The sequence below is a fragment of the Bradysia coprophila genome (assembly GCF_014529535.1).
Source record: "Bradysia coprophila strain Holo2 chromosome X unlocalized genomic scaffold, BU_Bcop_v1 contig_12, whole genome shotgun sequence".
In the NCBI taxonomy this organism is placed as follows: Eukaryota; Metazoa; Arthropoda; class Insecta; order Diptera; family Sciaridae; genus Bradysia; species Bradysia coprophila.
This window is the reverse complement of record NW_023503293.1, coordinates 7,450,893-7,474,211: the sequence shown is the minus strand read 5'-3', so window position 1 is coordinate 7,474,211 and position 23,319 is coordinate 7,450,893. Positions and strand designations below refer to the sequence as shown.

Genomic DNA, 23,319 nt, shown 5'->3' with positions numbered 1-23,319 from the left:
AAAGAACAAAAACTCAATTGCTTGCACCGAATATAGGCTTATTGTAAAGCAGAGTTGCTGACCGTTCATTTACAGTCAATAAATGGTCACTCAAGATATACAACCCTTAAGAATAGCTCTTGTCTCCGACAAGAATATGTGAACAACGTTGAATTATGACAAACAATTCCCAGTTGTTCTTGATGCTGGACCGCGTTACTTTGTTTCAGCCCTAACTGGTCCAAAGCAGGACATTGCATTGTGTTTCAGTGAGCGCTTAGATTACTTAAATTACTTAGAGGCAGGTCTAGACCGAGGTGTAGACTGTGTCGGAACAGGACCACATGTTCACCTGTATGCGTATTCCGTTGTCGCAAAAATAAAACAAATTTCGTTTCAATAACTGACATAAATAAATATTTATAGGGACATTAATTTCTATGTTAGTGTCTTGGTGACACAGTTACATCAATGATAACAACATATAAAAAATTACAAAAAATGGCATGACCAATAAATACGGGGAGGAAAACGAGAAAACGAAAAGAACAAAAAAAATTGATAGAAAAGTTAACAATGAATGAAACATCGAACCTGTACGTACACGTACAGCATACACACTATTCTTTATCGTCCATTTCCAATTGACCGATGCTTTTCGATTTTTTCAATTTCTCTGATCGATCCAAGCGTCGGAATATTGTCGATAAGCCTAAAGTATTAGCTGAACCGGATTTGGAAATTTTCTCGTCATTTGTTCGATTCGTTTTAGTGTTCGAAACGTTTGGACTATCGTCGCTTTTGCGCTGCTTCGAAATGTCCACTTCGAGAATCTGACGACACAGTTCGGTGACCGTTTTCATAGCCGGTAGATCTTTGGAATTTTTTCGCAATTTTACTTTACGGAATTTGGACGCTATGGTCGATAGTCCGAACTTTTCGACGGTAGCCGGTGAATTGGTTGACCGATTGGCATTCCGTGGCAGTGATACGAACCCCATGTTCTTTTTTAAATCTTTATCCATAACGCCGACGCTAGCGCTTTTAACTAAAGCACAATCATCATTACTACTCTCGCTACCGGCACTAATTTGGCTGAGACGATTTTTCCAGATCTCCTCGCCCGGACAGTAGCAATGGCGATTCAGGTTCAGAAATTCGTCTTTCGCTTTTTTTAACTTAAGAGCACGATCGCTGAGATGTGCAATTTGTGACGATGATGAGCTCTCCCGAACGGCAGGACTGGTATTTCTGGAGTTCAATTCTAGATACGCTTTTATGGGACGATGCTGCGACCTGGGCGATGGAGGTTTTCCCTCGTTCTTGCGTTTTATTTTCGGCACAGTGTTGACCGATTTGTCGAGTGGTATGTCATTATTTTCTTCATTTTTACACTGGTCATCTTCATGAACTTGTTTTGTAACGATTTTGCGTACTGCTCCGGTTGATGCTGACATTCTCACCACTCCGGTACTGTCCACATTTTTCTTATAGAAGCCTAATCGTTTATCGTCCACACACAGACCGATATCAGAGGGTAATTTCTTCAGAGTTGAATGGATGTTTTCAAGACTATCACAAGCCAGCGAGTCTCGACACATCGACGTGTTCACTGACGAGGTTGAAAACATTTTATTACTATCGTTTAGCACACCTGCACTCGATGACTTCAACACTCCTTTAACGTGACGTTCTACTTCAAAGTTGCTGTTCAACGACGCCTTCCGGTTATTTTCTTTACGCACATTGCCCGCACTCGATGACTTTGTAATTTGTCCCATATATTTTTCGGTTTGTACACGAATGCGTCGTTCCATAAGTGGTGACCGCCAAGCTGTAGGCGAAGACGAACCAGTGCCAGTGCCGGTACTATTTCGTCTTTCGTATTTCGCAATCATAAAGCGAATCGCTGACGATGGCTCTTTTTGATTTATCGTTTTCGACTTGTCCAAGCGACGTTGCATGCCGGGTGACTGCGGAATCGGAGGTAAATTTGTGACAAGTTTGTCAGATTCCACTGGACACACAGGAGTGTCCACACATTTCGTGTCGCTTTCATTTCTATCTGATCCACTCGAAGTTTCTATGTCCCTCACAATAACGGCCTCAATGTTATTGTGCGTATCTTCGACCGGAGTGAATATTTTTCGTTTCGTCTTAACGAAAACATTATTCGCCGACAAACAAACATTCGCGTCCGGTGACACAGGTACGGCAACATCATCTAACTGCAATTCGGCTGGTTCAATTTTCAGACTCGGTTTGATTTTCAACACATAAACCACATCATCGTTCGGGTTCGATTCATCGGCCACTTTGTCCGGCTCTGATACTTTTTTGGCCCGACTCGTTTTGCGTTTGACACGACGCGGTGCGTCCAAAACAACGTTCTGCATACCCTCATCACTATCACTTTCGGTTTTGCTGTTTTGCCGTGAGCCGAGTCGACGGAGCTTGGTCTTTCGCTTGGAACCGTTGCTTAGCGTTTTCGTTATTCGTTTAGCGTCTTGTTCGCTGATCGGTGCTCGACTACCCGTTGGTGAATCAGGTAATCGTTGGCTGGCAAAGTTTGAATCGTCGTTGTGCATACTCCGGTCATCCATCACCTGCACTTGATTCACGATGACTTCACCATGAAATGCTGCTGGCGGTAGGCAAACGCTTACCGTAGCAACGCTTTTCTCAACGTCATCTGGAATGATGTTTATATCCGGCGGAACCGTTTCGGGTTTCGCAGGCTTTGAGTCTGTAATAGGGAAGACGGATTTTAGTGACACCATCGAATGAGTGATCGTGTAACACTTACCAGTATGTTTGCAAAGGAAATTGAGGGTCTTTCTCAGAGCAATTAGCTGATTATCGATTGCCGCCATTCTTTCATCCAATTCATCCTTCGATCCTTCACTTTCCTCTAAAGCCGTCAACTAGAAGTGAAACGTTGGTTAATTCGGAACTGGTTCGGAAATTTACCGAGAAAAACCTTTTTATTGATATCGACTGCAAGGTCTTTAACCAGTTCCACTGAATCCAACAAAGCGGTCGAGTTGTAAGCCAAATTTTCTTTCAGTTTCGGAAGAGTTTCTTTGAAGGAAGAAGTTGATTTTATTGTAAGATGCAAATGAAACGACACCACTGAGGAATCATTATCAATGAGGACCACACTTACTAAGCAACGAGTCCAGGACAGTTTTGACGTGCAAAATGTTTTCCTTAAATCCATGTTTAACATCGTGAAATGTCGAAACTAATTGCGTTGCATCTTGAAGTGCTCTTGAAGTGGACTGCGAATTCTTCGAACATTTATCTCCAACGAACACCGGCTCTTTGTTACCCGCACTGAAATGAATAAGTTCCGTCTCTATTACACGATCCAATCCATCTCAAAATAATTACCAAAATTCTTTTCGGGTTTGTTCATATCGGTACACAGGTGTTTGCTCTTCGATCATTGGTGTGGCTGCTAACAGTGGAGCGGCGGTTTCCACATAATCATCTTCAACTTCCACCTAAAATTATAAGATTCCATAATTTACATACAACACAAACAGCGAACATGAACTTACAATAACAGCTTCAGGTTCATCGGTAACATCAAGCTCTGGATTGGATGACGATAGCCGGTCATTAATACTGTTTGTGTCTTTCAAATCATCGACGTTATTGAGACTTAGACTAGACGGTTGGTGAGATATAGACGTCGCAGATGGATTCGGTGATACACTGTCCATGGACAGTGAACGGGCAATTGGTGAACCTTTGTTTTCGTCTAAAATCGATTAAGAGCCAAAAGTTATACGGTGCATAGTATGGCAAACTAATGACCGCACATACCTCCATTATCACCGTCACCATCACCAACGAGCAGCGGTCTGTATCCTGGATGCAACAGTGCAAATGTGGATGCTTCCGGTCCGATACCGCGTGCTTTTTCCCATTCGTATAATTTTCGTGTAAACTTTCTCGAGATCCCTTCAAATTTTAGAACACCCTCCGATGTCTGAACGACTACTTCCTTTGTTGGCGGCTCAGCGACCATCGCCTTTAATTTAGACAATTTCTCCAGCTTTTCTTTTTCCATAAATTTGCTGCGATCACGCTCTATTCTCTGGCGTTCCCTTTCGAAGTCGTCACTTTTTAGCTTTTTCGTCGACTCGAATTTCCTAGCCTGACTAGATTTCCATGATTGTCGTTTCACATTGACGTCCCCAACTGCTGACAATGATGTACCACCGGACTTTATTCGCTTCCATTCATCTGAATTTTGATTTTTTTTGTATGTGTGAGTGTATTACTCCCTTCGTCCATTCAATATTGATATACTAACCCAACTTCTTTTGAAAATCTTCCGGTAAGTTCTTTTCGTCAGGAAGCGGTTTCAACCCCTGTCCCTCCAGCTTTAAGAGACCAGTTTTCCATAGGTTCCAATCAATCTTTTTACCGTCTCCTTCCTTTGTCGGCGACGATTGAGAGTCTTTCGATACATTCGTTGTGATTGACTGTTGCTTCTGAAGTAAAACTTAATTAGTATCACGTCTGTGATTGAGTGATGCCATAACAAATTTTTTGAATTACTTTTATTCGCCATTCTTGCAGTTTCTTCTTGAAATCCGGTGTAAGATTTTCTTCGATTGGTTTCGATATTGCTCCACCTTTGCAATCTTTGTTCAAATCATTTTGCAGACACGGAACTGAGTAGTCAATCGGTTCGATTGTAATGAAAAAAAAAAAAAAAATTTGATTGAATTGTCTATGCAAACGAGAAGAAAATTCTGACCAACCTGGACAACTTACTGCCACGGAAGATGTCCGAATTCTTTCCCATTCTTTTTGTTTCGCTTGAAATTCGAGACTAATTTGTTGCTGAAGTTCTTGATATTTTCGATTGATTTCGTCTTGCTGTAGTGTCAGACTGTTTTTCGGCGAAAGATGTAAGTGTGGAGTGTTTGGTTCGGAGAAATCGCCACTCGACAACTCTTCACTATCTGCAATATAAACAGATGAAGGCAGAAGTTTTAAAATTAAAATCCAATAAGGCAATAAACAACCTAATCATTTTTCGTTCCGAAGCATTTGCTTTCAGTCGATCTGCAATCTTATTGAACTTTTTTTTTCAATTTTATTACAACAACAACTGAAGTGATTTGTTTGATAAAATCCATTGACTGTAGGAACTGACCCAGATAAGAAATCAATTACTTTCCGATTACATTGTGACTCTACATCTGGTAATCTCATAGGAAGAAAACTAAGATAAGACCAAATTCACATCGGTTTTACACGTGAGAGCACAGGTTTGATTACGTTTTGAATACACATTATAAAATAGCCTTGGCAATCATGAATAATTACTACATAAACTAGCATATCCAAGCAAGTAATTTGATGCAGTTTTGTAGCTGTCTTATACCTTATTTAATTGCTGGTCGTTCTAGCTGGTGTGCGATTGTACTAAGTACAGCGAGACATTTAAAGAAAAAGCTAATTTAGAAGCATTTTACATTACAATTAGTAATCCACGAAAAAGAAAACTTTATTGAAAGTATTGTACGTCCTACTTATTGCTGATTAAATTGTTTATGGAATTGATCGACATTAATCTATAAAAATATTACTGCAGACGAGTATTTGGTTACACAATATACCATAGTTAACTAGCATTTGAAAAAAAAACATAGTTGAGCAGTTATCGATAAAATGATTGATTTAAGTTCAAGTAATAAGTGCTTGGCGCTTATAGCCGTAAAGCGAAATGATTCATGACTATAATATTGATGATGAGCATGAGCAAGGCAAGAATAAAGCTGTCGGCCTATGGGCGATTGGCTACAAAGAAAGGATGCGACTCGTACAAAATGGTACAAGATAAAACATAGAATGTGACAACAAAAATGCTTTTTCAGACTTTTTCGCAACAAGTGACGAAAAATAGGACTTTCCGTTACCTTTATTGCGAAAAACGTTGACAAGCACTCGATGATAAATGCTTTTATGCACTGGACAACTGAAATACGACATATTTCGCCATGATTTTTTGTTATGAAATGTCAGGTTTTCCGGAACGATATATCGTGCGGAAAAAAATTCATTTCTTTATCGTGTGAGAACGGTTTTGAATGAATTTTTCCATGACCATATTCCTCATATGAACTGAGGACTGGTGCTGAAAAAATCGTCATTTCCTGACTTCAAACGAAAAATACTATTATCTCACGGCGATTTTTTTCTGCAACAACGAATGGTTCGGAATGGACAGGATTAATAACGCAATTGTTGAGCTGGGGTGCTGCATTTCTCGAGTTCAAATCTCGTCAGGTACATGAAATATTTATATATAATGTTCAAATGTTATGTAGATCTACATAACATTGGAACATTTCTCATTTCAAATAAATAGAAAAATGCCCCCCCCCCCCCTACATGTAGTAGATCTAAAAAATTACTGAAAGTAATTCCTGAGGGATTAAAATTTAATTCCAAAAAAGATTGGCGATAATTTTTCCGCTACGCGTTGTACCCTTAGAATTTCGTTCTTGCAGAAATGTTTAATCCACAAATGTAAACCATATAGCCAAACTTGCGTCGAATTACACTCTTCGTTTACATTTTTACTTAACATAGTGTTTCCCTAGTGAGATAAATCAGACATTACTACTTGTTGTCATCAATCTTTGTGAGTAAAATAACGTAATAGCGCTGTTAGATTATGATGACCTGCTAAAGGGCTTGGCGACACAATCACTCTCGTATTCATTTTCCATCATTCCTCCCACAGATACGTGTGGGACTATAAATCATCAGAAACAGAAACAGAAACATTTAGAAACAGTCATCTGCTGTCGACAATAGCGAGGAATATGAGCGATGATCTATAGCAAATGTTTTCTTATACCCCCTGTTTTATATAAAAGTCAGAAATTGGTATCTTCGTATATGAAATACACAACAAACGAAGTAAAAGATTTATACTCAACACGTTAATCAAAAGAAGTAACAGATTTACTTATTAGATGACAATAAGGTTGTCGTTACTAAAAAAAATTAAAGTTACTGAAAGACTCCATAATCCGGTTATAAAACTTCACACAAAAATATGATAGTCAAAGTCAACACACTGTTTGGTTATATAGTTCATTACTTGACAATGCAGCAATTGATGGAAACTGTACTTCTTGTGTGTTAATTTGACACAAGAAGTAGCATTTCCATCATTTGTTCCATTGCATTGGTAAGTTATGTACGTGTGCAAAGCATTAATCATTGAATATCAAATTTATCTGCCCTAACAAATCATTTATCTTTCGAAAATCAACGATGGGTACATGGACGTACACCAATAAAACAAAAATTAATCACAATAATTAACGGTTGCATTGCAGTGTTTACATTGTTCGATTTGAAACGAAAATTCACTTGTTTCCACATAGTTAGGTTGACGATTCCTTCGTTTAACGGTTGACACCCAGTCTATAAACAACTAAGATATCTTCCGACATTTTTTTTCTATTATTTGATCAATACGATAGATATATCGTCTAATCAATTGTAATCAGTAATCATATTTTAGTGCACAGTTCAAACAGACACCGTGTATATAAATAGGGATGCAACTTTAATTGGTTCAATTAGATACTTTTATTGCGTTGTATTGTGAACGAAATTTTTGGTGAAACATTGTTACAATGAAGACTGTTTGTATCGCGTTGTTTGTGATTGGTGCACTGCAGGTATAATGAGATAATATATTTTCAATGAATCGGTCTTATTGTTCGGACATGGATGATGGTATTATTGTGATTTGGAGACGATCGATCAGAGTGCGTTGTTCTATTTTCATATCGCGAATTTCGAATTGTTATTGCTCTTAATGTGTACTCGTAGCAATCTCGTCCATTTTTTTTAATTATAACTGGATAACAGTGTAATTCGACAAACACCGTGGGTAAATGAAGTAGCGTTTGTGCATGCAACAGTCGTAACAGTCGTTATGCGTGTAGCTTTGAATTTGAAATGTATCACTCACTATCTGTTATCGACAACGACACTACTAAGTAGTTTTCTTCTGCTTTCCACAGCAAAATGTTTGTTAAAACAAATCAAGTAATACATTTTGTATGAAATACTGGTCAATATTTTACATGAAACTTTTTATTGTAACACGGCAGCATGAAACGTTGAATTGCATTTGAATTTTCTTAAGTTGTTTACCGATTCAAGTATTAGAAGGACGGCTATCATATGTTATCGGTAATGACTTCAGGAGTGAACGATAAGCTCTGAATACAGCGGTCTTATATAGAAAAAACCATTTTCGAAACACACGAAGTGGAACATTTGAAATCACTCTTTGATCTCAGATCCACTGAAGTAGTAGATCAGTAAAACTACTAATATGAACTTAATAAATCAAACTACGTTTGTCCAGATTCTAGCGGATGTCGTTCAATTAAATTATCAGAAAAGTTCAGCGGAAGTTTTTTTATGGCTTAATTTATCACAATCTTTTGGAGCGCGAGATTCTACTGAGAAAGATGAGGGTCCAGAGTGTGGTTCAGTAATATTTTTGAGAAAACATTACAAAAAAACCCAAGCAATGGAAAATCCATCATTTTGGTTCAATCAACCTTTCGCGATTAGCTTAAGACATTAATTGAAATTCTTCTAAAAACGCATCACTCAAACGACAACTTTAATAAGTTTTGCTAAATGAAATGTTTCATGAAAAATATTCTTTTCAGATGGTTCATTCAGTTGACCAGTCGGTTGTAGCACGACAATATGACCCGATTGCCAATTATCGACTACCACAGCAACGTAGCGATGAAAGTTTCATCGAATATATCGAAAACATTGCCCAACAAACAATCCAATTGGCCAAAGATGCGATCAAGGTGTTACAGTCACGAATCGAACAACTATTCCAAGACATTTACGACAGGCTTTTCGGCATCCAACAAATCGGTGATGATGCATTGAATGCAATTTTGAAAGATGTGGAAAAAATCAACGGCAACACTCGATCAAGTGTGAGTGCCTGCGTTGAAAATCACATGGACGAGATCAAACAGACCATTACTACTGGAAGGGAAGACATTTTCAAGTGCATCCAAGCAGCAAAGGCTGAAACTGACACTATTAACGAGCGTTTATTTCCGTATGTCGAATCGATAGAAACTTTAATTAAAAATGTCACAGAACTTATCGACAAGTGTTCATCGTCGTCGAATCCAGTTTCGGCGGCTATTTGCATTACTCAACATGTTCGTTTTTAAGTGGTGTAATTCGAGGAGATTCAAAATTTATTGAAAACTAACTTACAGGTAACAGACGTTTCGAATGCAGTTTCGAATATCATTCGTGACAGTCAGGAGGCTATACGGTTGGCTATGGTTGAGATCAGCGCTCTAGTTATAAATACAACTGAATGTGTGAATACAACTACAGATGCTGTTAGAGCTGCGGTCGAGAAGATTATCATGGAATGTAGATCAGAGCAACCAGCAAGTGCCTAACTTGCAATTAATTTCTATAATAAACTCATGCCAACAGCTATGCTTTTGACTTGTTTTTATTTCCTGGATTTATCTTCTCAAATTTGGGAGTTGAAGTAAATCTACTTCAACCATTCATAATAATTAGAAATGTCTGTGTAGAAAACAAAAACGGAGGCTGTAAACGTTGGGAAGATGAAGCAGATTGTCATTGTATTCAAAGAAATTACCAAAATCAAATCTGTAAATCTGTAAAAAACCGACTAGGCCATGAAATACTCACCGAATCCACCGAAAAACTCCAATTGTTGAACAGGACTATTAGGTGCCGATGAATTGATGGTTGCAAAGGGCTTTCGAACCTTAGACCATTTGAATGGCTTATGCGATAGAACTGGTGAATTTGAATGGTCATTCGGTTCTGCATCGCTCGAGTCCTATACATACCAAAAGTTAAAACAATCCAAACCAAACGAAAAAGAAACATCGCGAAATGCTATCGTTATACGCACCTGTCTGCTAGATAAATTCAACGGACTCGGAGGTGGCTTTCCCCGAGCTGGCATATTCATTGACTCAATTGGTGCTCCTTCCGGTAAGCTACAAATGTCTAAAAGTATTTTTCCTTTGCGTGAGCTACGCGACAATGCCCCGGTCTTCTGGCGAGACTCATTTTCCGGCCTGACAAAATTCGGTAACGGACTACTCGGTGAATTTGGACCGAAATTCGAGTCCACGCCCGGTGCGGTTAGCATAAGTGTTGGGCAGTTTTTCCTGATTGGCGAAGTTTGACTGGATGAACATGACTCCGGATTGACCTAATTAATAGTTGATTGACTTTGGTTATTTTTCGAATTCAGTAAAACTTATTCAAATACAAGAAAACTTGCTTCTGTTGTAGGAAATGCATCAATTGAATCACTTGGACTAGCATCACGACTACAACCTAAGCTGTTGTTAGATTTAACACTTCGTGAACGTGATTTTCCCTTTAATGACCCGCGGTGAGTTTGAATAATATCTTTCACTTTCCGCCATGGTGTTTTATTTTTGCTTTGCTACATACAGTGCAAACATAGACCGACTTAACTTTTATTTTGTTTAAGTCTATCACAAGCGTTAATCCATTTACCTTGTCCAGATGGCGTGTGACTGATGAACACAGGGTAGCTTCCCCATCCAGCGACCGACTTCGTCGAGCATCTTCATCGTGGGTAGCTCGTGATTCGGATCGTGATTCACTTTTCGATGAATCTCGATGGTGACCTTGAATCAGATCAAAGAAAAGATTTCAAATGTCATCACTAAAAGACCGGCAGTTAGTCTGGCTAAAAGTAAGTGAAAGTTCACGGTAAATTTTACAAAATTTTCAGATTTGTGCGATGCAATTATGTTTGGTATAGGTCCAGCAAAGCCTACATAAAATGGCGAATTCCATAGTTCTCTATCTCATCTACTAGTGGAACGAATTCGGAAGAATCCTAGATGCTCAAAGCAAAGGCTTGTTTTAGTTTGATGTTTGATTAGTAACATAACAGGTCATAAAACATGTCCATATTATATGAATAGCTAAATGCAAAAAGGGAACGTGTCACATTAGCGAATTATAGGAAAAAACTAAATTTCATTTGTTTCACATTCGTGTCACTGTGTTAACTTAATAAAACTACTATTGACATTCTCAGACTATTTGAAACGAAGCTGGACGAATAAAATTTTATTTTTCGGATGATTCACTAAATTGACATGTGTCCTTTCTGCTTTAGCAGTTCATATGTTCGTAAAGATATATCTCGCAATTTTCGATTTTCAATTTTCAAGACTCGAGAAAACTTAGGCCTGGTCACCAACAGAGCAATATCAGTGACACAACTGAGCTTGGACTGTAGATTGAATGTTTCAATTCAAGGAACTATTTTCGATTATGCAAATTCTGTTGAATCATTTGAATCATACATGCTTCTGAGGGAACTCATTCTTCGTTGTAACATCGAAAAACAAATGTTCAAATTAAATCGAAAATTTTCCTCTGTGGTGACGGCTGATTTTCTTTATTAAATCTTAAGTTGGTGCTCAACATAAAACGATTTCAATAAACAAATCCGATTCAAGACAATTAAAATGTAAAATATTTCCTCTTTCCTATTAAATCGGCGCGACGCCTGCCGTTTCACATCGCATTCGAATTGAGACGAAGTTTTCTGGTCAACATAAATTTATTTTATTTAAAATCAGTTGTTATTACTATTAAAAAAGCAATTTTTTTTCTCCTCCATTGCTCCGTATAATTAAACGCTTTGTGAACCAATTTCAACATCTGATTCTCTTAGTCGGAAAAGTATTTGCAATCAATAACACTTTTTCGGCATATTTCTGTTTGTGTGTTGGGTTATGTGTGTATATATACATGTTTTCATTATATACATTTTTGAAAATCTACAAAGTTCTAAATTCCAGTTCTTATATTCAAAATATTTATAGACCGCGTATATTGGTGATGCCAAATCAGAACACTCTACCAACATGTAAACAATATGCTTAATCACTTTTTTAAATAAACAAATAATCCCAATGTTTGATTTTATAAAATTTTCAAGGCATATTTTCGGTTAAATCGGATGCAAATGGGAAAAAGAGTCCAAACTTTTCATTTTAACCAGAGCATAACTGACATGAATTCAAATATTAGACTTTTTTTTTGATTCGATATAGAATGAATCTGCCACTTTCATTAAATTGTTTCAATCGGGGAAAAAAAATTAATTGTTCATTTACATGGTACGGGGACGAAAAGAAAAGGTTTTTTTTTGGAATTTTAAAAGTTTTCTCACGTCAAGTTGTACGAGTATCTACCGATTCCGATTGTGCTACAACAAGAGAGATACGTAATTTTTTTTTTTTTTTAGTTTACGTAAAATAATTTGAATTAATTGTAAAGGATTATCTTATGATGTGGTAGACTAGTACCACTTGTTCCAAAAGAAGTCCTGGATCCAGTGAAGACTTGTAAACTTTTCTTATGAAGACTTTGTGGGGATTGTTATCTTTTTCAAATACGTATCGCAATAAATCCATTAAAGCTATCTCTTCGCTTAGTGTTTGATAAAAAAATCTTTTACTTCATTTGTTATAACATACAGTTTGGTATTTAAGAGGTCAGTAGCTGTAGCTCGTCGTGTATTTTTGTCTTCTTTGTCGATAACAGATGACTAGCAGTTTGGAGTAAGTCGTTCCCTACCTTATTTATGCCCATATATTACGACTTTATAAAAAAAGTTTGCTACACAAAAAAAACAATGAATTTGACTCGATGATGTGTGTGTGTGGTATACGTTTAATTGAAGTTCAAGCATAACGCTTGACATCATCTATCAATATTTTTTAGAAGATTTTTTTATTAAAAAAACGATGAAAAAATAAAAACCGTTCGATCGTAAAATTACAAAAATAACGACTTAAAATCATAAAAACATTATTTATTGAGGTTAAATGTGGTACATCAAAAAAGTTTATGGATCATTCAAAAACCATTTTTTTATGCCAATCAAATATGAATGTCGTGGCATTTCTTTCAGAACTTTACTACGCATAGCACAAACACGTAAATAAACTTTCCCCTTTTCCCATTTCATTTTGATACTCAGATTCACTAATATGGGCGACCTGTTTTCCGTTTTTCTTTCTTTATTTGTTTCTCTAAGTCAGTAATTTACGATCCATATGATCAACACTGACTGTTACTACATAAATGTGCTATGAAGACCTAACCAATGAACGTCAACACAAGGTATGGTCGAATGTCAAACTTTGGAGGACATGGCGATTTCATATAGACAAACTCACCTCTCATGAAGAGACCATAACTGGTTTTTACTTTCATTGGACCTAACAACACGGAGACTACTACGGCCTTAAGAATTACATCGCTTCACTTTATAAAGTATTTTTTAATATTTATTAGTTTGGGCAACGCACTTCAAACATGAGTGGTTCTCTAAATAGGGAACTGAACTTTGACAGTGTGTCACACAACTGTAAAACACTGTAAAAAACCATTTTATACAAAATAGTATTCTATTTGGCAGCTGTCGACTATGATCACTTTCGCTTGAAGTGCGTTGGCTTCGGTTCGGATGATCGGGTAAACCCACTAACGAAACACAGATTCTGTGATCCTTTGTTTTCTTTCCCCTACTTAATACTTTATAAAGCTTTGTGGACAAGGTATGTACTTGATGGTCAACTGCTACTATAAATACTAGGTCTCAAGCTAAAATGTTAAACAGGCTCAACTCAGAATGCACCCGAAGTGCAACAGTTTTTAGTTTCATTTTCACGATTCTCACAAAATATGATTGTCTTTACGGTAGCTGAAACATACGTAACGTAAAGTTACTTACACCGTAAGCAACCATGTCGTTTACATTGTAACGACTATCACACCGTTCCACGAAACGATTAAATTTTTGTTCCAATACTTGAAATTGTCCTCTTACGAGCCTTATTTTATAGGCTTTACTCAACGTAGTAGTTTTCTAGAGAGATAACAGGACATTGTACCGTGCTGTCAAAACTTCTTTTGTTTTTTTTTAGTAAAATAGCGTATGTACATGTACCTATGGGATTATGATGATGATAATAATTTATTCTACAGAAACGTAATCTATTATGTGTCTCTGTGTGTAATAATAAATTATTATTACTTGTTTGGATGTTGAAGCTGGTTTGCATCGACACATAAAATAGTTCATGTGCATCTGTACTTTTATTTTGACGAATTGGATTATGTAACCACGCCATCGGCTGCCTTCTAACTCGTCAAAATAAAATTTTGCTAAGAAAGACTTGCAAATAACTGAAATTTGCAAAATAGTAAAAGTTTATGGGAGAAGTTACATAATCTACTACTTCCAGAAAACTAAATTGTATCGACTTCAGTTAGGTGCTTATGGCAGCAAAAATTCTCCAAGCAGACTAAAACGTCATCACCTGTGTAAATCAAATGTTGATGAAACTGTAAATTATCGTGCTATATGAATGTGAAGGAGCACAGCAATTTGGTCATTTACCGCAATCGAGAACATGCGGTCGAATTTTAACGTTTAAGAGTTGTCTTCAAAAACAAACTTTGAATTTCAAGTAATAAAAATTGTTTTTCCACTAAGTTTCCTTTTGAATGCTGTCTGTTTAAAATGAATTTTTTTAGGTCTAAGATCATAACATTTCGCCATTTGTGTGATGTATATAAAAAGAGACCGTTATGTGGTGTAAAATGAAACCATCTAAACATGTGGATTTATTATCACGTAAATATTTTGCATACTGCGAAAGTAATGAAATTGGAGCATCTTTTAAAATAGTTCAAATAAAAAGAAAGAGAAGAAGAAAAAAATGGGGAAAAAAATGAAAAAAACAAATAAATATTTTGGCTTTAATGTGTCTTGTTGTCCCAAAACAGTACAACTCTGGCCTTAAAATGCATTTTACGTGATTCCAGAGAAGGTTGGTTACACAGTTTTCTTTTCGTTCCTCTTTTTTCTGCTATTGAATGCGTGTATTTAATTTTAGCACTTCTAGTGAAAACAAATTAAATTGTGTATTATATATAATGTTTACGTAGTGCTTAATAAATTGGCTATAAAAAGAATTCTATAATTAGACAACTGAAGTTATATTTGAATTTACGAAAAATGTTGTAACATTTTCTCTATTTTATTGTCGATAATCAATACACACTTATCGGTGCAATGTTCGTAGATCAATTGCTAAGTTAGTTTCGATCACTGATACTTACAATAGCATTTAATACAATGCCATTGATAGTGTAGCTAATCGAGTATCACATATCGATTTAAAAATTGTTACAGCCAACAAAACTATTTTAGAAACGTTTCCCGCTGGCTACTCAATGAAACATCCAAAAAAAAGATTCAATAAGAGATCCAACTGTATCCTGGTTAATAAGTATTGAAGTACCAGATTTATGTGGACTCCGACACGTGCGATTTTCTGCTAAAGCGCAATTCTAGTGCATTAAAGTCTCTGAATATTAGGTTAATATTCTTGGCGTGGAATTTATGAAAATTGGCGAGAAGGAGAAAATTTTCTAGCGTAGTTTGTAGGTGTATGAGAATAAAATTATGGCGTTAAGATGGAATACAATAACAATCATACATCTCAACAACAATGGTCAACGTCACAGCGATATAAAGTGGGACACCTGCGATGAAATCATTTTCCACCCACCACCTTTTTTCTTCGGCTGCTCGGCGTGTGTGCTTGTTAGTATCGTACAGTGACATTAAACAAAAAAAATTGACTTTTTTACACTCCGACCCCCTATGAAAATACATTTTCGATAAAAACGAAAATATTTTCGATTTTTTCCTGAAAAAATCGGCCTCATCGTTTGGAGCCTTAATATACAAAGTTTCGATAGCCATTGTAATCGACCAATGGTCCAAACTTTATTTTACCTGGAAAACATACTAATTCCAGGTATAGTGTTATCTAATATGCAGAACAAACACCAAAACAAACAAACAGGGCATAATTACTCTTCCCTTTCCACCTCTGGATACAGTGGCGGTCAGAGGTTAGCGTGGTCTAACCATCTTCAGTCGTTTCCACTGGTCCGTTACACTAGTAATTTGAAAATTCGATGGAAATTTCGAAGTTTTGTGAGAAGCTACTATGAAAATGTACCCACAAAAGTAGCACAACAAAGAGAAAATTCATTTCAATCAAAAAACAAAGATGGAACAAAAACCTTATAGAAACAAAGAATGTCAAGATTGATGCATGCTACTCCCAGAAAACTTAAAAGTTCACAAAATTTTAGTAGTTTTGAGTTTGGACAATTGCAGTGGCTATCGAAACTTTATATATTAAGGCTCCAAACGATGAAGCCATTTTTTTCAGAAAAAAATCGAAAATATTTTAATTTCGACCCCCTGAGTGTAGATTTCTCTTAACAACTCAACAATAACGCGATGCACATTCGGCCACCGTCGGGCTCTCGTGATCCGCCTCTTTTAGAAACGATTACCGACAACTAAAGTCTGGTTTTTCATTTTGTGTCAAAATATTAAAATTAACGAAGTAAAAGATTGTGCATGTGCAGCACTTGTTAATCTATCGAACAAAAGATTCAATCACGATATGCTTTTCGATTACAAATGCATCGCTAAATTGTGATAGATTACAGCATCCAATGCACCATGCACATTTGCATACAATGTCATTCGGTCATTGACAAATTTGTTGCATGCTGATTCCATCGGAAAAGCTTTCTTCTCGTAGCCAATAAAACGTAAAATATTACGTCAGTGCTGAAGGAATTTCGATTCGAGATGCACAATTTGAAATCCATGTTCACGTAAAATTCAAACCCATTCAAAATGATAGTAAACTATAATAGACACAGTGACGAAAATGCAATACGCGCTCACACATATTTTCGTGAAAAATTTTCGATATTTTTTTTTTGTTCAAAAATTGAAAGTGTGATTTAATATGAAACACCTGTCTCATTTGATTCAGTGCGCCGAACTCTCTTTCTCTCGGAAAAATACACCCAGGAATGAAATATTACACATGTACATTTTTATACCACCAGTGAACCATCGCAGTATATACATATACTGAAACGGCATGGGTACTACTGTTGTATAAAATTTTGTGTGAAAAAAAAAACAAAGTTTTATCTTGAAATGCGAACCAACGACTATGCGAAATGTTTATTCCATTAAAAATAGATACTAATAGATAGTTTCCATTTCCATTAAATTCAGTTTAGTTATACATACATACGTACGTGTATAATATAAGGTATATACAACACCATGCAGACCGTTTATTACCAATATATATATTTTAAAATAGACAAAGATTCAAAATAGAACAAGCACTTACGAAATTCCTCAGATATAGCACCAACGTCTTCGACCGAACTCGCTGAACTCATTGTTCCCGGTGTCGGTGGCACCGAACTGCCACTGAGCAGATGACCAGACGACGAGCTGAGCACCGAATCAGCCGAGCTTCCCGTACATGGAATCGACGGCACCCGAAGATACCTTGAAATGCAGAGCGATATTTTTCTTACAGTCTCGACACTTCCTAATCATTACCAAAAAATTGAAGCACCAACCTTGCCACTTCATTATTGATCGGACTTAGTCCGATCCCAGAATCTGTACTTTTGCCTTCATTCATCGACGATACATTTGCTCGTTCCCATTTAAATGCAGCTTTGACTTTTGTCCATTTGGACACTTTTGCTTTAATATCACTGCCGACCGCACTTTGTCTCCGTAACGTGTATGATTTGTTTTCTTTATCTGGCATAGACAATATGTCGTCAGTAAAGACAGACTTGCTTCTCAATCGGTTACTGTAATGGGTGGAGAAGAAAAAAATATTATTTTTTTGTTGAATTTAAATTTTCTTGTTGACTTCTTTCTGAATCAATTCAATTGACCAACCGTTTGGAGCTGTTTCGTTTATTCGATGCACTGTTACCAGCGGCTAAAATTGTTTCGAGTAGAGCTTCATTGTATTCCAGTTCCATGTCGGAATATGGATCGGTTAAGGTAGAATTTCCAGCCATAAATGAGTCGGAATCTTTATTTATCTGAAGTAGGAGAGTAAGGCATTAAGGACCTCAGCTTTTATGCAATTATAATTTCCATTCCATCTTTGTATTGTGATTTAAATGCAATTCATTCCATACCTACTTCAGCACTGATATTTCATTTGCAATTTTATTTACAGTTGAAGTTAACCAATTTGTGTCTAAGTTTTACCAGCTGTTCCACTCATACAAAAATTATGGTAATTCTGTTGTACCACGAGTACGTGTGAATATTCCACCCGTATAAACAAACCCGGTACGAGAAGTATGCTTGTATGAGTAGATCAACGGGTAAAATTGATTGACTTTCACTGAAAATTGAAATTGATGGAAGCTTTAATTTAAAGAACTTCAGACCATCTCATTAGTTTAAAAAATTGTGACACTGACGAATCTGATTATACAACTGAACGTTTTCGAAGCTTTTGGCGATGTCGTTTTGAGTAAAAATGGAAAGCATGACAAAACATAGTCATACAAGCATATCATCAGTTTTATCGAATCTATTACTTCAATTGATCCAAGAGATTAATTTCAAATCTTTTACTTCGCTTTTATATTTGAACATGCATTTTGCTATATGACCATATTTATCAAAGCTTGTCGTTTATTCCTGAAATCGTTATTGATAACAGATGATTAGCAGTCCGCAACAAGTTACGACAAGAATGATTGAATTACTTCTTATGTATAAAAAATTGTATGTCACACCCTGAAGGGAAAGTCTATGAATTGCAAATAATCAAACAATAATAATCGTCCACTACCTGTTCGTGCATCCTTTTCAACCCGGTCAAAGTGTCCACATCTCTTGTACTTCTCCGTAACCGATAATTTTGTTCTTGCATATGCAGCAAATGCTCAAGTATTCCATGCAATTTATCCAATTGATCGATAGCTCCAGCCGTTGATATTGCAGCCGATATTGATGGTCCCGTTCGTTGTATCAATGGTAGCAAATATTTATCACATTCATCGTTCAGCATGTCCGCACTGAACGAACTATCATCCGCCGTTGATGACGACGGTCCGCTGCCGGTTGAGTGTTTACGCTTCTTATCACTGTTACATTGTGCTTCCATATCGATTGTATCTTTTAATGTTTTCAAAAATGCCGTTTCCCGTTCCTTATAACCGGCAATTCGTTTGAACGCATCGGATTGGTCAAAGATTGAATCGGGAAATGGTTGAGCACATTTTTCGGACGATTTTTTTCGAACTGATTTTTCCTTTTCCATTATCGGAATTGATGATACATGGCACTCAAATGTTTATGGAATATTCGAATTCATTTTGTGATTATCATTCCTATTTAATAGTCCTCCGGTTAAAACTGTTGAACACGGTTACATTCACATTGGAGAGTGTCGATTAGATTTTTTGTTTTGATCAACATTATTTACTGCATTTACTGCTCTCTTTTGAAAAATTTAAACTTGCAAAAAGGAACTTAAAATGAAGAAAACTCAGAGAACAGGAAGGTACGCTTGCTTTGTATATAAACCCTAATCCCTATTTTCTTGAGACGCCAAAGAATGTTTTGAATGTCTGAGGTTCGTTTGAAATTTTTAATCAATTTTAAGTCGTTTGAAAAAGCTTAAATCAGGAATACATTACAGCATAAGGTCTAATGAAAATTACTATAAATTCTATCTAGCTGTAGTCTTCAGAACGAGTAAATTGTGTTGTTACTACATGAGTGAGTAGTCAACAACTTTTTGTTTTCGTTAGTGATCTCAAAAATACTGATCAGCGGTCGATGAAGCTACAAGGTTCTTCAATGCGTTCTGTCAGATAAAATCACCTTAGGGTAATAAAAGTCTTATTATCCACCACTTCTATTTCTCCATACAAAACATCGGCAGTGACACAATTTTATAATGTGAAAATAAGCCAGTGGACAAACAATTTCGATGGAATTACGGAAATTTGACTTGCGTTGGATCATGCTCGCACATTAGCTTTTCCGGGACTATTGACAATCGAGTGAAAATTAAAATGAGACAAAAGATTTTCCTTTGGTTTTTAGAAGTTTATTTTTTTTCAATTTCAAAAGAATTTAAGGCATTTTTTAAAGAATTTTAGGATTTTTTTGATTTCCAGGAATTTGCATTGATTTTCAAGGACTTTCATTTATTTAAATTTCTCCGCATTTTCAAGCATTTTCACACGATTTTCTTTGATTTCTAAAGGATTCCCTCTTGCAAATTTGTTGCCTACAGTTAGGCGAAAAATATTGGTTTTGTGATGATTTCAATGAACCCAATTCTTTTATTCAAAAGCACGCAAAAATGTGTCACTTTGAAAAGGAAAGATTGGTTTGTGAGTCATAACTTAACAGTGTTAAGTAAACACACTTGGAGAAACCTGTGAAGATTTCATAAATTTACACAATCTACATAGATTTCTCCAAGTGAGATAAGTTATCATCCACAAACCAATTTTTTCTTACATATAACACACTTTTGCGTGCCTTTAATGGTTTTTCTTTTTTCAATAAAAGATTTTGGTTGGATCATCAATAACGAATATATTTTTCCGTATAATCTAAGATGATCCAAAAATTTGTAAATTTCTTTTCAAAACGATTTTCGATGATTATCTGCCCCTCGATCAAACCGATCAATTTAAATTTTCCGTATACGAAAAATCATCAGCCTATCTTTTCCACCGAAACTCAATTAAGGTTTCATTCAGAATGTCTATTCCTCTGAGTATTATTCATATGTATCTGAGTCCGTGAGTCCTTTTCTCGATAAGCTGCGCAGATTCAAGCTCATGGTAATTACTTGTAAGTCATCAAATAATTATTTCTGTGATGATCTGTCGCAAAGTTTAAGTTTGAAAAAATCAAATCGACACACCTCCTTTCGAGTACACTTTACTATCGAAACTTTCGAACACGATTTCTGTAATGTGTTGAATTAAAAAAAAAAAAAACTTTTGTTTTGGCACAACATATTTATACCAGAGCCATTATTATTATGTCATTCGAAAAACATGCATGCAAATTCAAATGAATTTCGATGTAGTAAAAATAAATTTATGGAAAATAAATAAATATTTTCATTTACGAGTACAGATAGATATGGCATGTAACACGTTTCATCAAATGGATAGTGATATATATACATTTTCCTTTCTTCTTCTTTTTTGAAAAAAAGAAAAAAAAAATCGAAAAAATAATCTAAAATAAATATGAAAGCTGAAAAAGAAATATGTCTGGTAAAAGATATAAAACATATGTAGAAATAAAAATTATAACGAAAATAAATAGAAAAAAATAAAAATTGAAAACAATAAATTAGTGTCCAATGTGTAAGAAGTCTGTTTCGTTCAAAAATATTTTTAATTCTTGTTTTTTAGCACAAAACTTTTCCTCGTTTTTAATTCAATTTGTAATTTAAAAAAAAAAAAGTCGTTTTGTTGTTGTCTTTAAATTTATCCAACATATGATCACCAAACTCGGTCATTATTTTTGTTTTTTAAATATTAATCCACCGAAAATAGATTTTACTATCTTAGACATCAAAAATAGATTGTGCACCATGCACATTCCTCTCGGATCATTCTTTTTTATTTTTGTGAGTTCATAACAGAAGCATTCCACCATACAAATAACTTTTAATGAATTCTTTCTATCGGAATATTATTCCAATAATTCAACATAAAATCCTACATTTAATCCACTCATTCTATCCGACCATAATGGAACAATATATTTTCACCGAAATAACAAGAAAAAAGACAATATTATTACAACTCTCATTAATGAAATTTAAAAAAAGAAAACCACACGTAATGTTCTGACTGCGCTTCAAATATCCAATATCTTTCGTTTCTTTTTTTTTTTGCGTCGTCGGAACGCACTGATACACAAATCAGCGTTCAAATACACACTTGAGAGATTTGATTAAGATGAAAATAATGTAAAAATTTTATATTTATTTTCCTTCCAAAATACCTATGGTGGTTAAATCATCATCGAGATATTGTAGAATGGTGGTGTGTAACACAGTGAAATAGAATCTATTTCGATTCACTACACCATTCCAATCAAAATCAAAATTCAATTCTTATTCGAATATAAATACCAATCACCAATAAAATATTGTAAGCACACCCTTAGGTGTTTAAGATGATTTTTTAAAAATTAATTAGTGAACTGATTAGGAAGCTTAAAATTTTGAATTGCACGGATGATTTTGACCAGGTCGCCGAATTAGCTAAACCACACACTGTTTTGTTGGCACATAGTTAGATGGCACATTTATCGTCATTTTTATTATGTTTTTCTGATGCTATTCAAATATTATCAGTCCAAATTGAAGTGAATCCAGTCCGCTCCACATCAACTATAAATTCAAGGCAAGTCACTGGTGCAATATACGAAAATTTTTAATTTATTCCCAAACACTCATGTATATTTATAAAAAAATCCACACAAGAAGAAAAATTTATTCTAAAATGAACAACGACGACGGCGACGCCTCTTTCTACTCTCGCATATGTAAACCGTTCAATTCGAAATATCAAGACGAACTGTCTAGATCTTCGCTAATTCTTCGCTACTTAGAATTTATTTTTGAAGTGGCAATCAATTGATGAAAGTGTGAAATTACTTTTTTTTCTCTTCGTCTATGTGTAAAATGTAAACGACGGAAAAAAATGTTTTCACTTGATTTCTATACAGCGAAAAAGCTGCAAAATTTGTGGTTCTTCAATACCGCTGAGAGCCGAGAGTCTTTGGGTTTATATTTACATTCTTTTTCCTGTAATCATCTGATTGGTTATTAGTATTTGTGTATCAATGTACTTCTACGAATTTAAGAACGCGTTAAATTCATTTGAATTCCCAACACTTGGCACCGTTCAACATATTTTTCTTTTGTTGATGCATTTTAATAAACTACGTTTTAGTGCAATGCAGTAGTGGCCGGGGGGAAAATTGATGGTGGGAACTTTCTTTAAATGATTGGGCGAGGGGGTTCTTTACTTAAACATTCGCCCTGCTAATATAGTCAACAGAGTCATCCGAACTTACATTTCAATTTAAGACAAAACATTTACTAAATCCATCAGTCCTACAGTGGGTATGGGCTTCGACCAAAGGCAGTTGAAAGGTCGCTGGTCAGCGCACACAGACAGTAAACGTTCCGATTTTTAAATGAAATCATTCATCACGGAAATCACACATGTTCGGCTCAGACTAAAATG

The 23,319-nt window shown here is 35.7% G+C and overlaps 2 protein-coding genes across 6 annotated transcripts; one reads left to right on the top strand and one right to left on the bottom strand.

Annotated features, from left to right (window-relative positions):
* Positions 1-373: 373 nt before the first annotated feature.
* On the bottom strand, positions 374-22,641 carry LOC119067416. Of its 5 annotated transcripts, none has more exons than XM_037170371.1 (19): positions 22,548-22,641; positions 18,870-19,410; positions 17,954-18,102; positions 17,620-17,862; positions 17,382-17,545; positions 10,600-10,733; positions 10,346-10,525; positions 9,980-10,285; positions 9,751-9,904; positions 4,758-4,961; positions 4,552-4,667; positions 4,304-4,484; positions 3,811-4,233; positions 3,543-3,745; positions 3,373-3,485; positions 3,146-3,315; positions 2,960-3,060; positions 2,786-2,903; positions 374-2,725 (listed from the first exon to the last, which is right to left on the bottom strand). In XM_037170371.1, the coding sequence occupies exons 2-19, from the start codon at positions 19,338-19,340 to the stop codon at positions 600-602; spliced, it is 5,556 nt and encodes a 1,851-aa protein (XP_037026266.1). In that variant the 5' UTR covers positions 19,341-19,410; positions 22,548-22,641; the 3' UTR covers positions 374-599. The 5 variants fall into 5 exon arrangements, with proteins under 5 accessions (XP_037026266.1, XP_037026267.1, XP_037026265.1 ...); XM_037170372.1 differs by lacking the exon at positions 22,548-22,641 and adding an exon at positions 22,067-22,147 and having other exon boundaries at positions 4,304-4,481; positions 18,870-19,435; XM_037170370.1 differs by lacking the exon at positions 22,548-22,641 and adding an exon at positions 22,067-22,146 and having other exon boundaries at positions 18,870-19,435.
* On the top strand, positions 7,546-9,524 carry LOC119067427. Its single transcript, XM_037170397.1, has 3 exons — positions 7,546-7,703; positions 8,715-9,236; positions 9,297-9,524. Exons 1-3 carry the CDS (start codon positions 7,659-7,661, stop codon positions 9,486-9,488), a joined length of 759 nt encoding a protein of 252 aa, XP_037026292.1. The 5' UTR covers positions 7,546-7,658; the 3' UTR covers positions 9,489-9,524.
* Positions 22,642-23,319: the final 678 nt, after the last annotated feature.

Bases quoted from the DNA above. Each gene is read 5' to 3' on its own strand.
- LOC119067427 (XM_037170397.1), top strand. From the start codon at position 7,659: ATGAAGACTGTTTGTATCGCGTTGTTTGTGATTGGTGCACTGCAG. The intron at 7,704-8,714 runs GTATAATGAGAT...TATTCTTTTCAG, and splicing joins TTGTGATTGGTGCACTGCAG to ATGGTTCATTCAGTTGACCA. The intron at 9,237-9,296 runs GTTCGTTTTTAA...ACTAACTTACAG, and splicing joins CTATTTGCATTACTCAACAT to GTAACAGACGTTTCGAATGC.
- LOC119067416 (XM_037170371.1), bottom strand. From the start codon at position 19,340: ATGGAAAAGGAAAAATCAGTTCGAAAAAAATCGTCCGAAAAATGTGCT. The intron at 10,286-10,345 runs GTATTTGAATAA...ACTATTAATTAG, and splicing joins CAACAGAAGCAAGTTTTCTT to GTCAATCCGGAGTCATGTTC. The intron at 9,905-9,979 runs GTGCGTATAACG...TGGTATGTATAG, and splicing joins TGAATTTATCTAGCAGACAG to GACTCGAGCGATGCAGAACC.